Source organism: Notolepis coatsorum, assembly GCF_963971535.1.
Source record: "Notolepis coatsorum genome assembly, chromosome: 15".
Lineage (NCBI taxonomy): Eukaryota > Metazoa > Chordata > Actinopteri > Aulopiformes > Paralepididae > Notolepis > Notolepis coatsorum.
The window spans coordinates 17313037-17340123 of record NC_140179.1 but is presented as its reverse complement, the minus strand read 5'-3'; the positions used below and the strand labels follow the sequence as shown (position 1 = coordinate 17340123).

Sequence of the window (27087 nt, the reverse complement as noted above, 5' to 3'; positions counted from 1 at the left end):
TACAATATGGAATTATAGATGGATAGATGGATAATGGTAGAATTTATAGATACTGTAGATACTTTTATGGATAGTCTTATATTAGCAAAAAACCTGCTAAATCCTGACGGCACCCCCCCCCCCCCCCCCAATATACCTCCTGTTGGCGGCTACGTGGCGTAGTGGGCAAGGCGCTCGCCACGAAATCTGGAGACGCTGGGCTCGCCTGTTCGAGCCCAGCGCTCCACATTTGCTTTCAGTTTAGCTGGTCGTTCATACTAATACACATTGGCCGTATTAGGGGGTGGGAAACTGATGGGTGGGGATCGGGCGTTGTGGACAGCGACTCCTACAGGTCGGTTGGTGCGCCTGCGCAGTAGAATCAGGAAGTGTCGGGGGCAGCGTGAGCCTCCCACGCGTTACTCCTCGCCACTGAGAGATCGAGCTGCGCAGGTGAAAAGATGCGACTGCTGTTACCTCAAGTACCGGAGGGGACTTGTGCTATGTATGACTTAGTCCACATTGCAGCCGGCTTGTGGGAGGCAAGAAACAGCGTTCGTGACAGGGGAGGGTTGAATTGGATGATACGAAATTGGGATGGGAGAAAATATAGAAAAATGGGAGAAAAAGTGGATAAAAAAAACAAATATACCTCCTGTTCACTGTAAAGTGCCACGTTTTGATATATTGAGCTTTAAACTTTAAGTTAAATGTTTTGTAACTCACAACATGCAACCTAAAACCCCTTCCTCTCCCAAACCGTTCCAAATTTTTTTTTATGTTGCATGATGATCATGAATACATTTATTATGTATTGTATTTTTTATGTTTAAATATCAACATTATCTGTCCATCCTCAGTAAATTACTATAAATATAAATACTCTGACTTCATCTGGTCTTTCCAAACAGACGCACACAGAAAGGGAGAATGCCCCCCCCCCCCCCCCCCCCTTCCCCCACTAATGGACCTCTGCTGTTCTCTCTATGGCTTAGCCTAGTTAGCTTACGCTAACGTAATGTTAATTTCGGTCTTTAACGCGACGTGGGCATAAAGGAATGGCGAGGATGCAAAGCATGTTCGTACTGTTCCTAATTTATGCAAATGACATGTCATCAGCTTGTGACTGCAACTTGTTCCTGTTTGCGGACGACTCAGCCCTGCTGGTCTCTGACAAGAACAAGTTACAGGTTGAAAAAACCCTCAGCTCAGAACTAGGCAAAATATGCATATGGCTCGCTGATAACAAACTATCATTACACATGGTCAAAACAGAGTCCATTCTCTTCGTTCAAATAACAAACTCAGCAAGACCGACGGCTTCTCAGTTACAGTGGGTGACAATATTGTCACAAGGAAAGAAGATATTACCTACCTGGGTTCCATCCTAGAGGCAAATCTTTCCTGTGATAAAATGGCATCCAATGTAATAAAAAAAGTCAACCAACAAACTCGATTCTTGTACCGGATCTCCTCACTGGTAAACAAGAATACTCATTCAAGGGTACTACGACTATGCTTGCACCTCATGGTACCAAAGCACCTCAAAGGCGCTAAAAACAAAATTACAAACATCTCAAAACAAACTGGTCAGACTACTGCTTGACCTTACTCCTAGAACCCACCTCACCCCTGCCCACTTTGACAACCTAGGATGGCTTAGAGTAGACGACAGAGTACAGCAACTTGCAATGGGCCTGGTCTACAAGATACACTATACGACTAAGGTACCCATGTACATGTCAAAATACTTCCCAAAGGTCAGTGAATACCACGATCACAACACCAGAGGGAGCTCAACAAATCATGTTAAACCCAGATTTGGCTCAAACAAGGGACTAAACACGTTTCGCAATTATGCCACATCAATGTGGAACGCCCTACCCAAAGCTGTAAAGGAATGTGAATCACTACCCACTTTCAAAAACACTCTCAAAAAACACCTACGAGAGACTGCAATTCGAAACTGGCCCCTGTAAATGTCCTAACACAACCCCCTCCAATGTACAGTAAAAATGACCAAGTATGGTCTCGTCAATATTCCAATGTACAGTTTTGCTTGTACAGTTGTACAGTGTCCCCCACCCACCCCTCCTACCCAACCCCCCAACCTAAAACATGCGTTTGTAGCGTTCAGTGTCGTATTTTACCGAACTTAAAACATGCTTTTGGTAACGATCCCAGTTTCGAGGTAAAACTACCCCCCCCCCCCCCCCCCCCCCCTTTTGATTTGGAGTTTCGGGCAAGCAACCCGAACGATTTGGGCATATGCACATAACACGTCATATCTCGCGATCTAGAAAAAAAGGATTATTTTGGAAAGGGGCGATGTTTAGCATGGAATAACGCACAAACTAAAGTATGTAGAAATGAACTCGTTAGTCAGTGTTGGACTATAAAAAATGTCTGTCAAATGAGCCATACTATTTTCTCCATAGCTATAATACAGAACACACGATGGTCCGCAAACATCGTGAAAATGGTCAATAACGCTGGCGCCATTGAGTAGAGATGGGAAAACAGTGTGGCGCTCAATGAGTTAAGAGAACAGCCAACAGCCCCTTTTGAGGCTCTGTAGCTCAAAATGGGCTATTGTGTTATCTTCTATGTATAAGACATAGATTGAAAAGTATCCGCCTGATTTGTACAAGTGATGGCTTATTTTGTAGGTAAGAACTTGTACTTTGATATATTGTAAAAAAAAAAATTTAAGCTTTCTTAACACATTAACTGAGTTTCAGCATCTTATACCATTCTCTGCCAGTACTGTAAGTCTATGGAGATGTTCACCTTCTTTGCAGGCCTATAACTTTTTTAATTGTATTGCTAAATTGACATTACTATGGCCCCATCGATTATCGTTCAGGATGTAGGAACGTTTTACTTTTTCATTCACATTCATACAAAAATACCGTCTAGAATATAAATATGTTTTTATATCATTTTCTGCAGTAATTCCTAGAACGTGAGATATAGGCATAATGCATATATACATTATCAAATGCCGTTTGTTGCCGATCGACGATATATAAAAAATGTCAACTGTACATGGTCCTAAACGTTATGACTGATCATGCACGGGTGAACGGGGGGGGGGGGGGGGGTCGTTTATAATTCCGTGATCGTCGTTAAATGATTTATGTAGTATGGGTGATATATAGATCAGAGCAGTTTGCATCGATAATAATAAACAAAAACGCTGAAAGTCACGGCAGCCTCCTCTTACCGTTGGGCGATGATACTGGAGCAAACAGATCCCAGTTATTTGATGGGTGTATGTATAATAATACTAAATTACTAATACACGCCCCCAAATCATGTCGATTATTGAGTTATGGCAGCGATCCATATCCACGGTGTGTGGCTAGAGTCCTGCGATGATATGCGAGTGGCCGGACGGATTTAGGAGACGCACCGACATCCAACCGGCATTTCCGGTTTGGCAACTCGCCGATCATCCACCAGGTGGCAGTATTGAAGCGTTGCAGAGTTGTGCCGAGTCCTACAGCATCAGACAAGGCTCCGTGAGTGAAATATGAATACCATGGCGGAAATATGATCAAAATAACGTCGTACGCCGTGGATTGGCAGAATTTGCATGAACTTGAAACACGTCGTACAACGTGAATGGCGCACAAAGTGTTAACAAGACCCTATTATCTGTGCCTGGTCACATATGTCCTCCAATGTCTCTTCCCTCCTCTGTCTGTCCCTCAGGTGTCTCTGTGTCAGTACGAGGTGGACGTTATGTTCTCTAACGTCTGTCTCTCTCTGTCCCTCAGGTGTCTCTGTGTCAGTACGAGGTGGACGTCTCCTTTACAGATATGATCAGCCACCCGGCGGAGGGAGAGTGGCAGAGGATCGCTCCACTCCGAATCCTCAGCTTTGACATAGAGTGTGCAGGAAGGAAAGGTGTGTGTCGCTCTGTCCTCTGTCCTCTGGGTGTCCCTGCAGGGGACACGTGATGTGTAATGTGGGCGACAGTGGCTCAGGAGGCAGAGCAAGACACTTAACCCCTAACTGCTCCTGATGAGCTGGTGTGAATGTGTGAGTGAATGTGGTGCGTAAGTTGTAAAGTTCTTTGGATAAAAGCTGTTCTATAAATGCAGTTTATGATGGTTGTTCACCAGTCGCGGACTGGGACCATAATTCCTACCGGGAATTTGACTCAGCCAGGCCAGGCCAGGCCCATACCCATATAAACCCATTCAATATCAGCATCCAAATCATCCATCAGACTTTATAGCTGTTCTATTTCACGGTCAGGTTCCAACAAACTGTCTTCTTTAACTCCCAGCAGTACATCCAATAAAGTGATAAAGTGATCAACATCCGGAGTTTCCACCTCAATTTCAATGTCCATCTGATTCAAAACTCGTGTAGTAACACCTCTGATTGCGCCCCGCTTTCGTCTCATTCTTTACATTTTTGTCCGACGTTCGTCTTCACCCATTCTAGAGCGATCCAAAACGTTCATATCTCCCGGGTTTCGGCAGAGGCCAAAGCATAACCACTTCGAAGCAGAGAATATTATGTACAAGGCGGAAGAGCCCTTCGGAGCTAAACCAATCGGAGAGGGTCTTCGCTGTACGCGGGCTAGCCAATCAGAGAGCGTCTTCGCAAACTGCGGCTACGAAAAAAAATCACGCATTCCTGCCTGCTTGCCTGAACTTATATATGCGCAAATAGAAACATGTATACCGACCGCGTGAATACTTTCGGCAAGCAACAAGCCCTTCCACGTTGCTCTGATTGGCAGAGCGCGCGCATGCGCATGAGCCGCGACGCGCCCCTCAGCCAGGCAGCAATACTAAGCTCCAGTTAACATAATTTATACCGTAACGAATCATTAAAAAAAATATACCGTTAACTGGAATATGTTGTTTATTTCGCAGGAGATTTTTTTTCTTTTTGAAAAATCTAAAAAAAATTTCATACTATTCACATTGTCAGTTGACTTGATACAGTTTAATTTGGTTGCTGTACTGTAACTAGGGTATTAATTAACAAAGTAAAAAAAAAATTTAAGAATCGAAATGCAAATATGTTGCAAATATGTTGTTCCAGAACCGGTTCCTATTAGAACCGGTTTTCGGTGCCCAACCCTAACTATCACACAACCGACTGTCATGTGGCAGTGAAAGGGTTAACCTTCTGTCGTGTGGCAGTGAAGGGGTTAAAGTACGCCAACACTATGGGACATGTGCTTAGTGTCTTCTCCAGAGTCGGACAAGAAGATGGATACCAGTTTCTTCTCTGTGCGTCCAGTAGAAAGCTATCCGGCTGCAAGCTAGCCTAGCTTAGCACAAATTAATGGAAGTGGATACGGACCACTAGCCTAGCTTAAAACTCCGGAAGAGGTGTTAGGCTAGTGTTCCAATGCTGGCGTGTTAAGGAGCTCCCGTCGTTTTGGGGGGCAATTTTATATAAATAATATATTAACGAATTAATTAATTGGAGAGTTAAAGACGATAAAAACAGTGCGTCAGATGTGTCTTTGACCAGAGGCCTCTCTCCGCAGGGATCTTCCCCGAGGCGGACAAGGACCCGGTGATCCAGATCGCCTCCATGGTGCTGCGGCAGGGCGACTCAGAGCCCTTCATCCGCACCGTCTTCACCCTGCAGGCCTGCGCCAGCATCGTGGGCTCGCAGATCCTCTGCTTCACCCAGGAGAAGCTGCTGCTGCAGGTACTGAGACACGTAGGACTGAGACTATGCTGCTGCAGGTACTGAGACACATAGGACCGAGACTCTGATGCTGCTGCAGGTACTGAGACACGTAGGACTGAGACTCTGCTGCTGCTGCAGGTACTGAGACACGTAGGACTGAGACTCTGCTGCTGCAGGTACAGAGACACGTAGGACTGAGACTCTGCTGCTGCAGGTACTGAGACACGTAGGACTGAGACTCTGCTGCTGCTGCTGCAGGTACTGAGACACGTATGACAGACTCTGCTTCACCCAGGAGAAGACTCTACTGCAGGTACTGAGACACGTAGGACCGAGACTCTGCTGCTGCTGCAGGTACTGAGACACGTAGGACTGAGACTCTGCTGCAGGTACTGAGACACGTAGGACCGAGACTCTACTGCAGGTACTGAGACACGTAGGACCGAGACTCTACTGCAGGTACTGAGACACGTAGGACCGAGACTCTACTGCTGCAGGTACTGAGACACGTAGGACTGATACTCTACTGCTGCAGGTACTGAGACACGTAGGACTGATACTCTACTGCTGCAGGTACTGAGATACGTAGGACTGAGACTTTCAGGTACTGAGACACGTAGGACCGAGACTCTGCTGCAGGTACTGAGACACGTAGGACTGAGACACTGCTGCAGGTACTGAGACACGTAGGACCGAGACTCTGCTGCAGGTACTGAGACACGTAGGACCGAGACTCTGCTGCAGGTACTGAGACACGTAGGACTGAGACTCTGCTGCAGGTACTGAGACACGTAGGACTGAGACTCTGCTGCTGCTGCAGGTACTGAGACACGTAGGACCAAGACTCTACTGCAGGTACTGAGACACGTAGGACCGAGACTCTGCTTCAGGTACTGAGACACGTAGGACTGAGACTCTACTGCAGGTACTGAGACACGTAGGACCGAGACTCTGCTGCAGGTACTGAGACACGTAGGACTGAGACTGCTGCAGGTACTGAGACACGTAGGACCGATACTCTTCAGGTACTGAGGCACGTAGGACCGAGACACTGCTGCAGGTACTGAGACACGTAGGACTGAGACTGCTGCAGGTACTGAGACACGTAGGACTGAGACTGCTGCAGGTACTGAGACACGTAGGACCGATACTCTTCAGGTACTGAGACACGTAAGACTGAGACTCTGCTTCAGGTACTGAGACACGTAAGACTGAGACTCTGCTTCAGGTACTGAGACACGTAGGACCGAGACTCTACTTCAGGTACTGAGACACGTAGGACTGAGACTCTGCTGCAGGTACTGAGACACGTAGGACTGAGACTCTGCTGCAGGTACTGAGACACGTAGGACTGAGACTTTCAGGTACTGAGACACATAGGACCGAGACTACTGCAGGTACTGAGACACGTAGGACTGAGACTCTTCAGGTACTGAGACACGTAAGACTGAGACTCTGCTTCAGATACTGAGACACGTAGGACCGAGACTCTACTTCAGGTACTGAGACACGTAGGACCGAGACTCTACTTCAGTTACTGAGACACGTAGGACCGAGACTCTACTTCAGTTACTGAGACACGTAGGACTGAGACTCTGAAACACGTAGGACACCTGCTGCTTCAGCTACAACATGGGGTATAGTAGGACTGGGAGACAGAATATGCAGAGATATGGTACCATACCATCATCCATGAGAGAAATATACAATGTGCATAATTTTTACTATATATAAATAAAGTTTGGACACTTTTTTACTGGTTTGATGGATTTATTGAAAATGTTTATTAACAGATTGCAGAATGGGTACAATACAGTACGGCTCAATACACACAATTGTTAAGGGGATGCAGACCAGAGAAAGACTTTTGTCTTGTTTAAATGTGTTCCTTGTAAAGAAAAGGTTTTAGAAAAGAGACTATTTTGAATGAAATGACCTATTAGCAGATAAAGACATACAGACGATGACACATTACATTGTAATTTGTACTGGAATACTACTCTATACTAAATACTGTATACTAAATACTGTATACTAAATATTTCAGTTAATTTCATTTCCTTTTTTATTGATGTAAGAGAGATACTTATATCCTATGATACAATATCTGAACACAAAACTCCAATGGAGCTTGTAAACATAATATTCACATTTCCACCCAAATAGACAGTTTTCTAGTCCCTTCTCACCTGCTCCACTGTGTGTGTGTGTGTGTAGAGCTGGGCAGAGTTTGTGAGGACAGTGGATCCTGACATCATCACAGGCTACAACATCCAGAACTTTGACTTTCCCTACCTTCTCAACCGGGCCAGCACTCTGAAGGTGAGATGGGCCTCCTTATACAGCCTTTACATACAGCCTAGGGCTGGGCGATATAACGATAACGATAAATATCGCGATATATTTTAATAATCGATATCGAATATCGAATATCGGATTTTTTTTTTTTTTTTTTTTTTTTTTTTAAATACTTTTTTTTGTGTGACCTGCAACAGGGCAGTTTTAAAACCAGAGACAGTGGAGTGGTCTTTCTTGCTTGCAACTTAAAGTAATGGCTTTGCTTGTCCAAATGACAATACTGACTAAATTGAGATTTCTTTTTCTCTTGTCCATTTATTTTGTTTGCTTTCTAATTTAAAATACAGTTTTAAACCGTCTGTACACAGTAGGCTATGTGTGCTAGCAGAGCTAGACTCCAGTCACGAGTCACAGTGCACATGTGCAGTGGTTTGTCCACTAAAAAAGCGCCAAAAGATCGAAAATAAACTAGCAGAGCCAGAACTGTTCAACTCCCCTGGAGCCACAGCCAGCAGAGAAGCCGGTTTACTTTCGCTTTTAAACCAGCTGCAGCCTGAGAACTGGAGTGTGAGGGGATGTAACACTAAAGATGGCGGCAACGACAAAGAATTGCTGCAAAATAAACATACATCTGTTGTTAAAAAAAGAAAAAAAAATTTTTTTTACTTATAACAATTTAGATAATTATCGATATCGAGAAATATGATAACATTATCATATCGTTATCGCGATATGATTTTTTGCCATATCGCCCAGCCCTAATACAGCCTTTAACCTTACATGAGCCTACATACAGCCTTTAACCTTACATGAGTCTACATACAGCCTTTAACCTTACATGAGCCTACATACAGCCTTTAACCTGTAAACCATATTCTCAGAAACTCCACCTAAAATACATACCCAAGTAAATGGAATATTGCTCCACTTCTACAAGGTGCGTGTTCTTGGTATCTAGGGACTAGGGATGGGCATGAGTAATCGATTAATCGATTACTCGTAGCTATGAGAAAAATCAGAGATTTTTTTTATTTTTATTTACATATTTGTTTCACATGTATGTGTAAGATTATAACTGTTTGTTGGTTTCCTTAAACATATATACGTGAATGAACAAAAATGTTTTCCCTTTTCGAGTAATACACGATCACTCGAGTATAGCATACGATCAATCGATATGGATTTTTCTTTAAAATGCCCATCCCTACTAGGGACATCTATGGACCTCAGGGAATGCAAATATTGTGTCTGTTACTATGCTTGAGTAAATTGAAATGAACCAAAGGAGAATATATATATATGTGATGAATAAAACTCTTGAATCTTGAATATATATATATATATATATATATATATATATATATATATATATATATATATATATATATATTTATTTTTTTATTCTTTTTCCCCCTCCTTTTTCCTCCGATTTTCTCCCATCCCAATGTTAGTCGTTATGCCAATTCCCAATCCCCTTCCTGGTCGCCGCGCAATTACCCCCCACAGTCGGTCTGGGAGAGTGGAGGCTATCACGTGCTTCCTCCGACACACGTCCAGCCAATCAACCGCTTCTTTTCACCTGGCAGCATGGACTCTCACTGAGAGGGTGTAACGTGTGGAAGGATCACACTATCCCCCTCAAGTCCTATCCTCGCTTAGCAGGCGCCCCGACCGAACTGTAGGAGTCGCTGTTTACAACGACCCGGACCCACCCCGCCAGCTTCTCCTACCCTCTAATACAGCCAATTGTATTAGTGTGAACGGCCAGCCAAGCTGGTGACAACCCCGGAGCTGTGAGCTGGATTCAAACAGGCGAATCCAGCGTCTCCGGGGTTGGTGACGAACGCAATCTCCGCTACGCCACCTGACCGCCCTGAATATATATATTTTTTTTTTATATTTTTTTGTATCTTTGACGGTGAATAACACCATGCTAACATTGATCAGATATGTTGATATTCCTGGCGTCAATATCCGCCGGTTTTCGATGCAATGCACAGATAATTCTTTAAACTCATATTTCGCTAATAACACTTAAAATCATTGGTAAACAAACGTAGTGCTGACAATATACACTTTGACTGCTGTTTTGATTAGAGGGTTAGGGTCTTTACTCTTGGCTACATTTGAAAAATAAACTCCGCCAGCCTTTAAGAGCCTCCTTATATTAGCCTGTACATGAGCCCACATAAATACAGCCTTTTAATAAAAACATGTTTCTCCTCACACAGGCGCACCTGTTCCCCTACCTGGAGCTTTAATAAACATGTTTCTCTTCAGGCGCACCTGTTCCCCTACCTGGAGCTTTAATAAACATGTTTCTCTTCAGGCGCACCTGTTCCCCTACCTGGAGCTTTAATAAACATGTTTCTCTCACAGGCGTACCTGGGCCCTATTCCCCGTACCTGGTTCAACTAAGTCGATCAAGAGTCCCATTATCCAGATTCAATTAACCCGATGTTTGAATCCGGGATTTTCCTGTTCCTCGAAGGTGGATTCAGTCTCGTTCATTTGAACCAGACTTGAGACTCGGGATAATTGCGCGCGCCCGCCTCAGCTGAAAAGACAGCCTGTTGTGTCGATAGCAGAAATCCTGATCTTCTAACGGCATTGATTGATTGATTTAAAACTTTATTAACAGATTGCAGAATGGGCGTGCCTGCTGGCAGTATAGGCTTATGGAATGAATAATCAAATGAGATCTTGCTAGCGAAAATAATTAGTTCAGCTCTTTCAGAATAACGATAAAAACAAGCCCAAATAGTATATCTAATTGATACAAATTATATCATGAGGATATCTGTATGTGCTTAGGTATATAAATACATGGTTTCCAAAGAGAGGCTTGGAGGGAGGCTTGCAGTTACACTATTAATCAGGTTTTAATCTGTTTCGGACCTAATCCATACATGCATTGAATTGATTACCATTTGGTTTATACCAGTGACGCCTCATGTTCATCATCGGATAACAGTGCTTGAAAAGATAAATGCATTTTCTCGAATTCATTCATCAAAAACGTCAAAGGCTCATTCAATTTATCAAGTCACGTCACGTCATCAAATCCATCAAACAGCGCATCTCCTCATATATTTTAATCCCAGTTACAATATCACAATAACGTGTGACACTGTCACAGTGATACAATTAAATACTCCACAGATTCAGATTCCTCATAATTCATATCCACAATCCGCGCATAGACGCTTCAGCTTGAATGAAACGCATCCGGGTGCTCCGTTAAGCAAATACACAGCGAAGAATATTAAACTAATCAGAGCCAAACACCCGATAGGTTTCATTCATTAAAAATATCCCAGCGGGATTCACATTTGCAATGATCCGTTTAGTCCGTTATTAAAATAACTGTGTCGCGACTCGCGAGCGCCGTATCCGTATAAATATGACGTGCATTATATAGGACAAAGTAAATTCATAGGCTGAATATGATTTATTATCAGCGTTACTGCAGACATATTATTTTACATTTCAAACGAAGCACAAAAACATAATTCAGAATGGCATAATGGGATCTAGTCAGACTGTGAGAAATATTTCAGGAAGGGAGCTGGGATTTCTTTGCGGGGGCGTGGCCATGGTTCATCCAGCTAACTGAACTTAACCCTGCTCTTGACCAGGCTCAAACTTTTTGATCTGTTGACATAGTGATTTAGACAATCGAGCGTCGGGGAAAGGTCTGGCTTAAGTCAGGCTATGCTGGATATTATCCGGCTAACTCAGTTAGCCAGGTACGGGGAACGGGGCCCTGTTCCCCTACCTGGATCTTTAATAAACATGTTTTTCCTCACACAGGCGCACCTGTTCCTACCTGGATCTTTAATAAACATGTTTCTCTTCAGGTGCACCTGTTCCTACCTGGATCTTTAATAAACATGTTTCTCTTCAGGTGCACCTGTTCCTACCTGGATCTTTAATAAACATGTTTCTCTTCAGGCGCACCTGTTCCTACCTGGATCTTTAATAAACACTGTTTCTCTGCTCACAGGCGCACCTGTTCCTACCTGGATCTTTAATAAACATGTTTCTCCTCACAGGCTCACCTGTTCCTACCTGGATCTTTAATAAACATGTTTCTCCTCACAGGCGCACATGTTCCTACCTGGATCTTTAATAAACATGTTTCTCTCACACAGGCGCACCTGTTCCTACCTGGATCTTTAATAAACATGTTTCTCCTCACACAGGCGCACCTGTTCCTACCTGGATCTTTAATAAACATGTTTCTCTCACACAGGCGCACCTGTTCCTACCTGGATCTTTAATAAACATGTTTCTCCTCACAGGCGCACCTGTTCCTACCTGGATCTTTAATAAACATGTTTCTCCACACAGGCGCACCTGTTCCTACCTGGATCTTTAATAAACATGTTTCTCCTCACAGGCGCACCTGTTCCTACCTGGATCTTTAATAAACATGTTTCTCACAGGCTCACCTGTTCCTACCTGGATCTTTAATAAAAACATGTTTCTCCTCACAGGCTCACCTGTTCCTACCTGGATCTTTAATAAACATGTTTCTCCTCACAGGCGCACCTGTTCCTACCTGGATCTTTAATAAACATGTTTCTCCTCACAGGCGCACCTGTTCCTACCTGTATCTTTAATAAACATGTTTCTCCTCACAGGCGCACCTGTTCCTACCTGGATCTTTAATAAACATGTTTCTCCTCACAGGCTCACCTGTTCCTACCTGGAGCTTTAATAAACATGTTTCTCTCCTCACAGGCGCACCTGTTCCTACCTGGATCTTTAATAAACATGTTTCTCCTCACAGGCGCACCTGTTCCTACCTGGATCTTTAATAAACATGTTTCTCCTCACAGGCGCACCTGTTCCCCTACCTGGATCTTTAATAAAACATGTTTCTCTGCTCACAGGCGCACCTGTTCCTACCTGGATCTTTAATAAACATGTTTCTCTTCAGGCACACCTGTTCCCCTACCTGGGCCGCCTGCGGAGCGTGAAGTCGGTGCTGAGGGACTCTAGCTTCCAGAGCAAGCAGATGGGCCGCCGGGAGAACAAGATCATGAACATGGAGGGTCGCGTTCAGTTCGACCTGCTGCAGGTAAACCACTGATTAACCATATTAACACTATTGACAATATTAACCTCTAACACTTTGAGTGCTGCGCTGTTTTCGGGCCCCATCTATTCAATGCCACGCTTTAAAAGATAGGAGTCCGTCACCTTGTTTGTAGAGCTATAACTATATTCTATTATTATAGCTATGGATACAATACTATGGTCATTTGACAGTGACTTTCTTGATGATTTGATCGCCACCAACGGCATACGTTGTGGACTAACGTTACAGACACACGTTTGGATCGATATGAAGACATGCTTGGATCAACGCAGGATTGTTATCATATAGCCCTTACCTTGACTAGGATGTACCCCAAAAAGAATATTCCAATTATCTGATCGTGATTCCAAGTATTGATGTCCATCGTGTCGCCAACATAATCCACCACACATCATGCGTCGGGAGCATTTGATTCTTCTCAATCCGACCGTTGTAAACGCTGAGCTTGAGCACAAAGAAAGCAAACGACCCGGACCCATTAGATCGACCCACAGGCCAAGATACAAGGATTCAAAGGGTGGTCGATACCGCCGTCTAGCTGGATGCGGCCGGTATTGCACTTTGGCTACCTCAAACTCATTCCCTATGGTAACAACAGGCTCCCTGGGTGGATAATGAATAAAAATATTGAAAAAAAGGAAAAACTACCCAGAAACGACCTGAGCGGACCGGAAGGAGTTCTTATCTCTGCAATATCCTTCATAAAGTTCCCTTATCTCTGCAATATCCTTCATAACGTTCCCTTATCTCTGTCATATCCTTCATAAAGTTCCCTTATCTGTCATATCCTTCATAACGTTCCCTTATCTCTGCAATATCCTTAATAACGTGCCCTTATCTCTGTCATATCCTTCATAAAGTTCCCTTATCTCTGTCATATCCTTCATAAAGTTCCCTTATCTCTGCAATATCCTTCATAAAGTTCCCTTATCTGTCATATCCTTCATAAAGTTCCCTTATCTCTGCAATATCCTTCATAAAGTTCCCTTATCTCTGTCATATCCTTCATAAAGTTCTCTTATCTCTGTCATATCCTTCATAAAGTTCCCTTATCTCTGTTATGTCCTTCATAAAGTTCCCTTATCTCTGTCATATCCTTCATAAAGTTCCCTTATCTCTGCAATATCCTTCATAAAGTTCCCTTATCTCTGTCATATCCTTCATAACGTTCCCTTACCTATCCTTAGCTTAGCTATCAAAATAACCGTTATGCACATCCCTAGTCGAGATACTTTCTAAAGTCGACCAAGACCTCATTGTCTAACTGATGAAGTCAAGTCAAGTCAAGAGTTTTATTTGTCACGGCATACAAGTATACAGTGAAATGCGCGGGGTCATTCCCGCAGGGATTGTGCAATAATACAGTAATAAGAATAGAATGCGAATAAGACATTTGTGCAATAATACAAGTAATAAGAATAAGACATAACAGGTATATGTACATAAGTTTACAAAAAGCATGGTAGACATGCTAAGGTCCTGCGATAGTGCAATACACTGTTAGCTACGGATGAGGCACTGGGTCTTATGTACACTACTATACAATCTACAGTTATACTATGTGTCCTTATGCTAGCTTGCTATATCCATCTGTTTACTATACAAGAACCATTCCCGTTCTTGTTTTTAAAGTGACCTTTTGTGTAAAGTGACTGCTAGTGTGTGAGCGTATACAGTGTGTGTGTGCTCATGTGTGCTTGTGTGTGGAGAGTTCAGTGTTCAAGACTCTGATGGCCTGGGGGAAGAAGCTGAGCCGAAGTCTCTCTGTCCTAGTTGCTGGTGTTCGCAGGCGTCTGCCTGACCGCAGCAGCTTGAACAGGCTGTTGTTGGGGTGGTGAGGGTCTTTCATTATTCTGCAGGCTCTGGATTTGCACCTCTTGTTATATAAGACCTGCAGGGGTGGTAGTGCAATACCCGTAGTACGCTCAGCTGAGCGCACCACTCTCTGTAGGGCCTTCTTGTCCTGTGCCGTGCTGTTTCCATACCAGGCAGTGATGTTTCCAGTCAAGATGCTCTCTACAGCTCCGGAGTAGAAGGACTGGAGTATCATCCCGATACTCTGAACTTCCTTAACTGTCTCAGGTGGTAGAGGCGCTGCTTCGCCTTCTTTACGACTGAGTCTATGTGTGTTGTCCATGTCAGGTCTTCTGAGATGTGGACCCCCAGGTACTTGAAGCTGCTCACCCTGTCCACGGTAGCCCCGTTTATCCTCAGTGGTGTGTGTGTCCCCTACTGTGTTCTCCTAAAATCCACGATCAGCTCCTTGGTTTTACCAATGTTCAGGAGCAGGCTGTTGTCCTGACACCAGTGTTCCAGTACCTCAACCTCCTCCCGGTAGGCCTTCTCGTCGTTTTCAGAGATCAGCCCCACCACCACTGTGTCGTCCGCAAACTTCACTATGGAGTTGGAGCTGAACTTGGCCACACAGTCATGTGTGTATAGTGAGTACAGCAGGGGGCTCAGAACACAGCCCTGGGGGGACCCGATTCTCAGGGTGATGGTGTTGGAGGTCTGACCCCCCACCCTGACCGCCTGGGGCCTCTCACTCAGAAAGTCCAGTATCCAGGCGCTCAGAGCGGAGCTCAGACCCAGCTCGATCAGCTTGTCCACCAGTCTGGTGGGGACTATGGTGTTGAACGCTGAGCTATAGTCAATGAACAACAGTCTCACATAGCCCCCCTTCTGGCACTCTAGGTGAGAGAGGGTGCTGTGTAGTACTTGGGAGACCGCATCGTCAGTGGACCTGTTTGGCCTGTATGCAAATTGCATAGGGTCCATATCACTGGGGGAGAGAGGCACAAATGTAATCCAGCGACGAGATTTCTCGTTAGTTCCTGCTGACTGTTGAGTGCCAGAGAGACGAGAGATCTCGTTTTTAATCGTTTTCTTTTTTATTAGCGATTTCCATTCATATTTCATCAATCAAGCCTCCCGTTACCACTGGAACTCTCTCTGAGCTCCATTGGGAAAATACCGCCCCCTATCGTCTCTCCCTGTGGTACTGCACCCCATTGGATTAGACTGAATGAAAAGCATGGGGGGGGAAAAAAAATCCTGCTTCCTCATTTTACTTCTCTGTAAGCTGAGGTGCGCGCTTTCAGAGCCTCACGGACGGATTTGTCTACCCAGGGCTTTTGGTTTGGGTAAACTCTAATTGTGGTAGTGGGGATTGTTTCTTCCACCAAAGTACAAACAACTACTGTGTCTGACTGTCTCTCTGTCTCTCTGTCTCTCTGGACACCATACAGGTTCTCCTCAGGGACTACAAGCTACGTTCCTACACCCTGAACGCCGTCAGTTTCCACTTCCTGCAAGAACAGAAAGAGGACGTCCAGCACTCCATCATCACTGACCTACAGGTGGGTTACAGCTGTCAGTGATTCACAAGGCTGTATATCACTGACCTGCAGGTGGGTTACAGCTGTCAGTTATTCACAAGGCTGTATATCACTGACCTGCAGGTGGGTTACTGCTGTCAGTGATTCACAAGGCTGTATATCACTGACCTGCAGGTGGGTTACTGCTGTCAGTTATTCACAAGGCTGTATATCACTGACCTGCAGGTGGGTTACTGCTGTCAGTGATTCACAAGGCTGTATATCACTGACCTGCAGGTGGGTTACTGCTGTCAGTTATTCACAAGGCTGTATATCACTGACCTGCAGGTGGGTTACTGCTGTCAGTTATTCACAAGGCTGTATATCACTGACCTGCAGGTGGGTTACTGCTGTCAGTGATTCACAAGGCTGTATATCACTGACCTGCAGGTGGGTTACTGCTGTCAGTTATTCACAAGGCTGTATATCACTGACCTGCAGGTGGGTTACTGCTGTCAGTGATTCACAAGGCTGTATATCACTGACCTGCAGGTGGGTTACTGCTGTCAGTGATTCACAAGGCTGTATATCACTGACCTGCAGGTGGGTTACTGCTGTCAGTTATTCACAAGGCTGTATATCACTGACCTGCAGGTGGGTTACTGCTGTCAGTTATTCACAATGCTGTATATCACTGACCTAGAGCTGCCGCGGTATTGATATTTTCCTTACCGCACGAATTTGCGAAATATTTCCTACCGCTGCGGTTATTACCGCACAGTGTGCACAAAAAAAAAAAAGTTTGAATGCATTTTTTTTTTGTTTAGTAGTCTACTCTTATAGCCTGCCTCTAGTCTAATGGCGCTTTTCCACTGCATAGTACCTACTCGACTCGACCCGCTTTAGGCACCTGGTACTTCGTTCCTTTTCCACTGCAGCCAGGTACTACTCCGTTTGTCTCCGTGTGGGGATGCAGGCGGGGCCGCTCGCTTGTGTACACTGAAAGCTCCGTGGGCATAGATGTCCGAGGGCTTGCAGCAAGCCAGAGTTTAACACAGTTTCAATCAATCAATCAATCAATAACAACATTAACCAGACTCTCGTTGCGTCTATTCTGCCAAAGCTAACCTTACCTCTCATTGTGTATTCTACCAAGCAAACCCGGGTTTAACGTTACCTCTCGTGTATATCGGCTGACGGTAGTATTAGGCTAATAACAACAACAAACTTAACACATCAGCGATCTTGTTGTGACACTAAACTCTCCGCTCGGTGGTAAATTGGGTTGATGTCGGTTTTGTTTCATCAATAAATAAGGCAGAATACACAGTGAATCCATTCTTTTTTGTTTATTGCACTTGGTTCTGTCGCAAACAAATCCTGAATGAAATGCATCCTTAGCGAGGCAGTAAAGATGGCGGCGCGGCGTTCTGTTTTTGTTCAGAGGCTACAAAGTGTGACGCGTCTCTCTTCTGACCAGTCAGTGGTCTGCAATGTTTCACATGACTTTTCTGGTACCACTTCTACCCAATAGGGTCGCTTGGAACCGAGTAGGGTATATCTGCAGAGCCGCAAGCCGCAAGCCAACTTTATTATTATGATAAAAAACAGCGGTGCCGCGGTATTCAGCCTAACTCTGCGGTGAGCGTGATGCAACAGCGATACCGCGGTAATGCGGTTATCGCGGCAGCTCTACACTGACCTGCAGGTGGGTTACTGCTGTCAGTTATTCACAAGGCTGTATATCCCACAAGAGCTTTGACTTGTAGATGTGTGAATCCTCTTTACAAATGTCAATCTGTAAATGTCATCTTCTCTCCTACCATATCCCTACTTCATCTACCCTCCGACCCCTATCCCATCTACCCTCCTACCCCCTATCCCTCCGACCCCTATCCCATCTACCCTCCTACCCCCTATCCCTACCTCATCTACCCTCCTACCCCCTACCCCATCTACCCTCCGACCCCCTATCCCATCTACCCTCCGACCCCCTATCCCATCTACCCTCCGACCCCCTATCCCATCTACCCTCCTACCCCCTATCCCATCTACCCTCCTACCCCCTATCCCATCTACCCTCCTACCCCTACCTCATCTACCCTCCTACCCCTACCCCATCTACCCTCCGACCCCTATCCCATCTACCCTCCGACCCCCTATCCCATCTACCCTCCTACCCCCTATCCCATCTACCCTCCGACCCCCTATCCCATCTACCCTCCTCCCCCCTGTCCCTCCCTCCTCCCCCCTGTCCCTCCCCCCCCCCCTCATCCTCAGAACGGTAACGAGCAGACCCGTCGGCGCCTGGCGGTCTACTGTCTGAAGGACGCCTACCTCCCGCTGCGGCTGCTGCAGAAGCTGATGTGTGTCATCAACTACATGGAGATGGCCCGGGTCACAGGGGTGCCACTCACCTACCTGCTCTCCAGGGGGCAGCAGATCAAGGTGGTCTCCCAGCTGCTGAGACAGGTGTGTGTGAGGCGCTTCTCAACCTGCTGCTCCTGCTGGAGAGATATACCAATACATTATCGTCACGTTTAGAGTCTTTGGTATAGATAGACGCAGCTTCTTGGGAAATAGTCAATTTCCTTAAGCTCTCGTTTAATCGGTAATCGAGTTAAATTGGAAATGGAAATGTATGTTTTGCGTGAGCCAAAAAAGGGTTGAGAATCGCTGATCTAGAAAACATGTGTATGACTGAGCGTCTCTGACACGACTTACTGAGCTACAGTCATTGTTGTCATGGGAGCCTGAGGGTCCGAGTCATTGTCACAGTTTCACTCGATCATTATCTGGTAATTTCCTTATGAGAGAAAAGACTCATAAGACATAACTTTTAGTTTTGTCCTGCAAAGTGAATAAAAAAGAATCTTGGCTTAAAAGGAAAGACGAATGAACATTACAGACATAGATACTAGGGGTGTGGACATTTCTCGATTCTAAAATGCATCGCAATGTGGACGTGGACGATTCTGCATCGATGCAGTGACGGAACATAATCGATTATATTTTTTTGTACTCTTGCTAGCTTTTATGTTCTTTTAAAATGTAGCGCTTTGGAATTTGCTCCACAACTATAAAGCGCCCTACAAATCAAATATATTATTATTATTTTTTTGTATCTACTTTTTCTCCCCATTTTCTATTTTTCTCCCATCCCAATTTCGTATTATCCAATTCTCCCCTCCCCTGTCTCGAACGTTGCTAGACCATGCCTCCCACTGGTCGGCTGCAATGTGGACCAAGCCTTGCATCACGTGTCCCCTCCGGTACACGAGGAGGCAGCTGTCGCATCTTTTCACCTGTACAGCACGATCTCTCAGCGGCGAGGAGTAACGCGTGGGAGGCTCACGCTGCCCCCGTTGCTTCCTGATTCTGCTGTACAGGCGCACCAACCGACCTGTAGGAGTCGCTGTCCACAACGTCCGATCCCCACCCACCGGCTTTCCCACCCCCTAATGCTGCCAATTGTATTAGTATGGACGACCAGCCAAGCCGGAAGCAACGCCGAGAGCTTGGCTCGAACCCAGCATCTCCTGCGTTAGTGGCGAGCGCCTTGCCCACTGTGCCACTTAGCCGCCCTTATTATTATTATTGTATTATTAAAGCTAGTGCTCTGGTCATGCATCCACTCGACTCGTATAAAATACAGCATCAGGCTATTCTAAAAGTATTGATACTGAAAAATAGTATTGAACCGTTTTTAACAGCTGGGTATCGAGATACCTTTCTAGCATCTGTGTAAACTAGTAAAGACATTTATTTTTTCATTCTGATTTAAGAACTTAAATCTGTCTAAATAAAAGTAAATTTATCTGACTGCTTGTATTAATTGATAAAGTAGCCATGTGCAGTAATATAGATTATAAAATTGAGGATGTAATATATTATTGAGCTGCATCGAGATGCATCGTCGAATCGAATCGTGGACAGCTGAATCGTAATCGAATCGTGAGGCCAGTGAAGATTCACAGCTCTAATCGTTACCATAGCTTCTAAAATGAATATTACAAACCGATACCATAGCTTCTAAAATGATTATTACAAACAGATACCATAGCTTCTAAAATGAATATTACAGACAGATACCATAGCTTCTAAAATGAATATTACAGACAGATACCATAGCTTCTAAAATGAATATTGGACTGATACCATAGCTTCTAAAATGAATATTGGACTGATACCATAGCTTCTAAAATGAATATTACAGACAATAGCTTCTAAAATGAATATTACAGACAATAGCTTCTAAAATGAATATTACAGACGGATACCATAGCTTCTAAAATGAATATTACAGACAGATACCATAGCTTCTAAAAATGAATATTACAGACTGATACCATAGCTTCTAAAATGAATATTAGACATAGATACCATAGCCTCTAAAATGCTTATGGTTAATTAACTGTGACGTTTTTAATCGTGTTTAATAGTGAAATAGGTTAATTGTGAGCTCCCTGCCATGTTATAGTTGTCCTTGGAACTTGATCATATCTAGATCCAGCTTGTTCCAATCGCTTCATCAATTGGGGTAAAGAAATGCCTCCATGACCAACGCCTTTAACCCTTTCACTGCCGCACTACCAAACGGTTAACCCGTTCACTGCGACAATACACAGAAGGTTAACCCTTTCACTGCCACACGACAAAGGGTTAACCCTTTCACTGCCACACTACAGAAGGTTATCCCCTTTACTATCACACTACCGACGGTTAAACCACGGAGTGCGTTGTGCTGATGTGAGTGTTTGTCTGTTAGGCCATGAAGCAGGAGTCCATTGTGCTGATGATGTGAGTGTGTTTGTCTGTTAGGCCATGAAGCAGGAGTCCATTGTGCTGATGATGTGAGTGCAGGGACCGAAACTAAAGCCCGCCGCCCGCCAGGGGCGGTCTGTTTTTACCTTTGGCGCATGACACTTAGAGGGCTGCCCGCCGTGTGGCGTGTAGACGTGTAGTTCATAAGCAGGCCCCTAAAAATATTTGTATGCGAACGGTAAAAATCAATTACGCGCACGCTGTGCGAATACAGATTATAGCCTCTCTCGTCTTTTTTTTCCTCCGCTGCGAGATCGTTAAAAAACTACAAGTCCCACATTGCACTCAAGCCAACGGTCCAATCACAGTAGAGTGAAGTGACTGGTTTCATGGGAAATAAAGCAAATGACCAATCGGAAGCTCTCATTTTTCTTGTTTACTTCCTGAAACTCCGCGATCAGGGCTCTCGTTTTCCGAGACACCAACTTATTATAGTCTCTCTTACCAATAGCAATAGATTTTAGAACACCTAGATTTATCGATAGCAATAGTAATATAACGTTAATGCAACAAAACGAATGCCTTGCTTTGTTAATCATAACGTTGATGCAGTAGCGTATGTCGGTGTGTTGGCTGTAACGGACATGACAATAACATAACGTGTACACATTAAAATTGCGATAATCTATTCTAACATTTTCAAATCGATGCAGTTGAATTTCCCCCTTAGGATCGATGCATTGTTACACCCCTACACCAAAGTCACTGGCCCACTGTGTATCTGTGTGTATAATAACTTGGCTAGCGTTATCAACAGCAGAGGTGGGCAATGGGTCCAGACCGTCCAGCTGCAGCACCGGAGTGCAAGCGATGTGATGTAATTGGCAGACTCGACTGTCAATCAATGGTCTACCTGACACGCAAACTCAAACAATGTTTCTGTACTGGAGGTGTGATTGATTGATTGAAAACTTTATTAACAGATTGCAGAATGGGTACAATACAGTACAGCTCAATACACACAATTGTTAAGGGGATGCAGACCAGAGAAAGACTTTCGTCTTGTTTACATCAGGGTCCCCCATTTCAATTAATCAGGAAAGTGTACAGTAGGAAAGTGTACAGTATTTCAATAGGCAACCCTGAAAGGATTATTTTTCTAGAAGAGCAACACAGCCAAAACAGACAGTGGAGCTGTTTGCAGATAGCAAGCATTTTGACTTATTGCGTGGTGGCGATGTCTCGCAGATAATACAACTACAAGTATGATTATATAATATATATTTTATTTAAAAAAAAATTGTATATATAAAATATATATTGGCAGGTAAGAAATATGCTTGGCGGGTAGACTCTTCCCATCTACCCGCCACTGGCCGGTGAGTCAAAAAGTTTATTTAGCTCCCTGTGTGAGTGTGTTTGTCTGTTAGGCCATGAAGCAGGAGTCCATTGTGCTGATGATGTGAGTTTGTTTGTCTGTTAGGCCATGAAGCAGGAGTCCATTGTGCTGATGATGCGAGTGTGTTTGTCTGTTAGGCCATGAAGCAGCAGGACCAGGTGCTGATGATGTGAGTGTGTTTGTCCGTTAGGCCATGAAGCAGGACCTGGTGATGCCTGTGGTGAAGACGGAGGGAGGAGAGGACTACATTGGTGCTACTGTCATCGAGCCGGAGAAAGGGTGTGTACTGCTGTCTGTCTGTCTGTCTGCCTGTCTGTCTGTCTGTCTGTCTGCCTGCTACTGTCATTGAGCCAGAGAAAGGGTGTCTACTAGTGTCTTGTGGTGTGTGTAGGTACTACAGCTTGTCTATAATAACTCTACGGCCTCCTTGTGGTGTGTAGGTACTACAGCTTGTCTATAATAACTCTACGGCCTCCTTGTGGTGTGTGTAGGTACTACATTGTCTATAATAACCCTACGGCCTCCTTGTGGTGTGTAGGTACTACAGCGTGTCTATAATAACCCTTCGGCCTCCTTGTGGTGTGTGTAGGTACTACAGCATATCTCTAATAACTCTACGGCCTCCTTGTGGTGTGTGTAGGTACTACAACTTGTCTATAATAACTCTACGGCCTCCTTGTGGTGTGTGTAGGTACTACAGCATATCTATAATAACTCTACGGCCTCCTTGTGGTGTGTGTAGGTACTACAGCATATCTATAATAACTCTACGGCCTCCTTGTGGTGTGTGTAGGTACTACAGCTTGTCTATAATAACTCTACGGCCTCCTTGTGGTGTGTGTAGGTACTACAGCTTGTCTATAATAACTCTACGGCCTCCTTGTGGTGTGTGTAGGTACTAGAGCATATCTATAATAACTCTTCTGCCTCCTTGTGGTGTGTGTAGGTACTACAGCTTGTCTATAATAACTACGGCCTCCTTGTGGTGTGTGTAGGTACTACAGCTTGTCTATAATAACTCTACGGCCTCCTTGTGGTGTGTAGGTACTACAGCGTTCCCATTTGCACCCTGGACTTCTCCTCTCTGTATCCGTCCATCATGATGGCCCACAACCTGTGTTACACCACGCTGCTGCAGAAAGGCTCCTCGCAGAGTCTCAAGTGAGGATCACTAACCCTGTGGTGCATCTGTATTACATATATACATACATATATATATATATCTATATCGCAGCGTTCATCCAAAGCGCTTTACAATTTGTTCCTCATATTTGACCCACTCACTCACACATTCATTCACACACCGACGGCGGAGGCGACCATGCAAGGTGCCAACCTGCACATCGGGAGCAGTTAGGGGTTAAGTGTCTTGCTCAAGGACACTTCGACACGCTGCCTGGGAGGAGCGGGAATCGAACCAGGAACCTCCTGAGCCACTGTCGCCCCACTGTGCTACACAACACTGCTCTCAGTTCACACTTTGTTTCTTAGACTAATTTTGGTTTTAAAGTCGGTTAGTTGAAGTAATACTCTTGAACATTCGTACAAGTAAATATGTAATGTATAAATCCATGTCTATTCTCTATCACTATTGATAACACGGTAGTGATTCCAGCTAAACCCATATCCTCTCTGTGAATATCTGCTGTTCCTGTTTTCATGGAGGGTTTGTGTCTCGTCAGTCTCTCTCCGGAAGACTTCATCAAGACTCCAACGGGAGACCAGTTTGTGAAGAGCTCTGTGAGGAAGGGGCTGCTACCAGAGATCCTGGAAAACCTGCTCACCGCCAGGAAGAGGTCTGAGCCAAAACAACAAACACACCTGCTAGCAGACAAGACCTCACCCACAAACACACCTGCTAGCAGACAAGAACCCGCCCCCACAAACACACCTGCTAGCATACAAGAACCCGCCCCCACAAACACACCTGCTAGCATACAAGAACCCACCCACAAACACACCTGCTAGCAGACAAGAACCCGCCCCCACAAACACACCTGCTAGCAGACAAGACCTCGCCCACAAACACACCTGCTAGCAGACAAGACCTCGCCCACAAACACACCTGCTAGCAGACAAGAACCCGCCCACAAACACACCTGCTAGCAGACAAGACCTCGCCCACAAACACACCTGCTAGCAGACAAGACCTCGCCCACAAACACACCTGCTAGAAGACACGACCTAGCCCACAAACACACCTGCCCTCTATCACCTCCCTACCTAACTGACGCACCCCCCAATGGGTTTCTGTTAGAAAAAATTGTTGCTGGTCTCCGTGCACAGATTTTATTTTTTATTTTATCTCTTCCCACGGCGACTATGGGGAATTTCTTTATTTAATTAAAATGTTCACGACAACATGGATGCATGTACTCTGCCAGCATGTTTAATATCCATAATACTAAAGGTTTGACTAAGATTTTTATGAAATTTTATTGTACATTTTTTTTTTTTTGTATAAATTTATTTACCACCATTAGCCTTTTCGTGTCACGCACCACCTAGAGGGCGCTCGCGCACCACAAGGGGTGCGCGCACCACAGTTTGGGAACCACTGTGCTAGAAGACAAGACCTCGCCCACAAACACACCTGCTAGCGTACAAGAACCCGCCCACAATCACCTGCTAGCATACACGACCTCGCCCACAAACACACCTGCTAGCATACAAGAACCCGCCCACAAACACCTGCTAGCATACACGACCTCGCCCACAAACACACCTGCTAGCATACAACAAATATACAACAAAACCCAGGAACTTTGACACTAATTCATGTGTGCAGTAGACTAATACTGAAAAGCTGCAGAATTGTACATCACAGAAGATTGTAGACATGAAAATAAACAAAAGGCAATAAGTTACTTGTCTCACTAATGAGATAAATGCATACATTTAAAAGGTTTCATGTTCAAACATAGTCTTTTAGGACTTTTTGGTTGAACAGCCAAACTGCAGTATGAGTTTACTTTCTCAGTCTGTTTATATTGGACAGGGATTTGGTTAATCACAAGTAAATTAGATAGTGTGATATTATGTGCAAAATAAATCGGTGTTGTATTTTTCGGTGAAGTGCCCCTTTAATTAATTTAATTCTGAAGCCGGTTAGCTGTAGCTTCTGAATGCTGTTAGGTGTAGCTTCTGAAGGCTGTTAGCTGTTAGCTTCTGAAGGCGGTTAGCTGTTAGCTGTTAGCTGTAGCTTCTGAAGGCAGTTAGCTGTTAGCTGTAGCTTCTGCAGGCTGTTAGCTGTTAGCTTCTGAAGACGGTTAGCTGTTAGCTGTAGCTTCTGAAGGCTCTTAGCTGTAGCTTCTGAAGGCTGTTAGCTGTAGCTTCTGAAGGCTGTTAGCTGTTAGCTGTAGCTTCTGAAGGCTGTTAGCTGTAGCTTCTGAAGGCTGTTAGCTGTAGCTTCTGAAGGCGGTTAGCTGTTAGCTGTAGCTTCTGAAGGCTGTTAGCTGTAGCTTCTGAAGGCTGTTAGCTGTTAGCTTCTGAAGGCTGTTAGCTGTAGCTGTAGCTTCTGAAGGCTGTTAGCTGTAGCTTCTGAAGGCGGTTAGCTGTAGCTTCTGAAGGCTGTTAGCTTCTGAAGGCGGTTAGCTGTTAGCTGTAGCTTCTGAAGGCTGTTAGCTGTAGCTTCTGAAGGCTGTTAGCTGTTAGCTTCTGAAGGCGGTTAGCTGTAGCTTCTGAAGGCTGTTAGCTGTTAGCTTCTGAAGGCCGTTAGCTGTAGCTTCTGAAGGCAGTTAGATGTTAGCTGTAGCTTCTGAAGGCGGTTAGCTGTAGCTTCTGAAGGCAGTTAGCTGTTAGCTTCTGAAGGCAGTTAGCTGTTAGCTGTAGCTTCTGAAGGCAGTTAGCTGTTAGCTGTAGCTTCTGAAGGCAGTTAGCTGTAGCTTCTGAAGGCAGTTAGCTGTAACATCTGAAGGCAGTTAGCTGTAGCTTCTGAAAGCAGTTAGCTGTTAGCTTCTGAAGACAGTTAGCTGTAGCTTCTGAAGGCAGTTAGCTGTTAGCTGTAGCTTCTGAAGGCAGTTAGCTGTAGCTTCTGAAGGCAGTTAGCTGTAACATCTGAAGGCAGTTAGCTGTAGCTTCTGAAAGCAGTTAGCTGTTAGCTTCTGAAGACAGTTAGCTGTAGCTTCTGAAGGCAGTTAGCTGTTAGCTGTAGCTTCTGAAGGCAGTTAGCTGTAGCTTCTGAAGGCAGTTAGCTGTTAGCTTCTGAAGGCTGTTAGCTGTAGCTTCTGAAGGCAGTTAGCTGTAGCTTCTGAAGGCAGTTAGCTGTTAGCTTCTGAAGGCAGTTAGCTGTAGCTTCTGAAGGCAGTTAGCTGTAGCTGTAGCTTCTGAAGGTGGTTAGCTGTAGCTTCTGAAGGCAGTTAGCTGTAGCTGTAGCTTCTGAAGGCAGTTAGCTGTAGCTTCTGAAGGCAGTTAGCTGTAGCTTCTGAAGGCAGTTAGCTGTAGCTTCTGAAGGCAGTTAGCTGTAGCTGTAGCTTCGCTGTAGCTTCTGAAGGCGGTTAGCTGTAGCTTCTGAAGGCAGTTAGCTGTAGCTTCTGAAGGCAGTTAGCTGTAGC

At 44.8% G+C, this 27087-nt stretch overlaps 1 protein-coding gene across 2 annotated transcripts in view; it reads left to right on the top strand.

The window, feature by feature from the left end:
* pold1 (polymerase (DNA directed), delta 1, catalytic subunit) overlaps nt 1–27087 on the top strand; it is a 68481-nt gene that overhangs the window by 19978 nt on the left and 21416 nt on the right. For both annotated transcript variants that reach the window (XM_084330279.1, XM_084330278.1), the window contains exons 8-16: nt 3762–3891; nt 5501–5667; nt 7867–7971; nt 12893–13033; nt 16303–16413; nt 18652–18843; nt 22725–22813; nt 23579–23695; nt 24217–24330. In XM_084330279.1, coding sequence (XP_084186405.1) covers nt 3762–3891; nt 5501–5667; nt 7867–7971; nt 12893–13033; nt 16303–16413; nt 18652–18843; nt 22725–22813; nt 23579–23695; nt 24217–24330 — 1166 coding nt within the window. The remainder of the gene's footprint in view (nt 1–3761; nt 3892–5500; nt 5668–7866; nt 7972–12892; nt 13034–16302; nt 16414–18651; nt 18844–22724; nt 22814–23578; nt 23696–24216; nt 24331–27087) is intronic.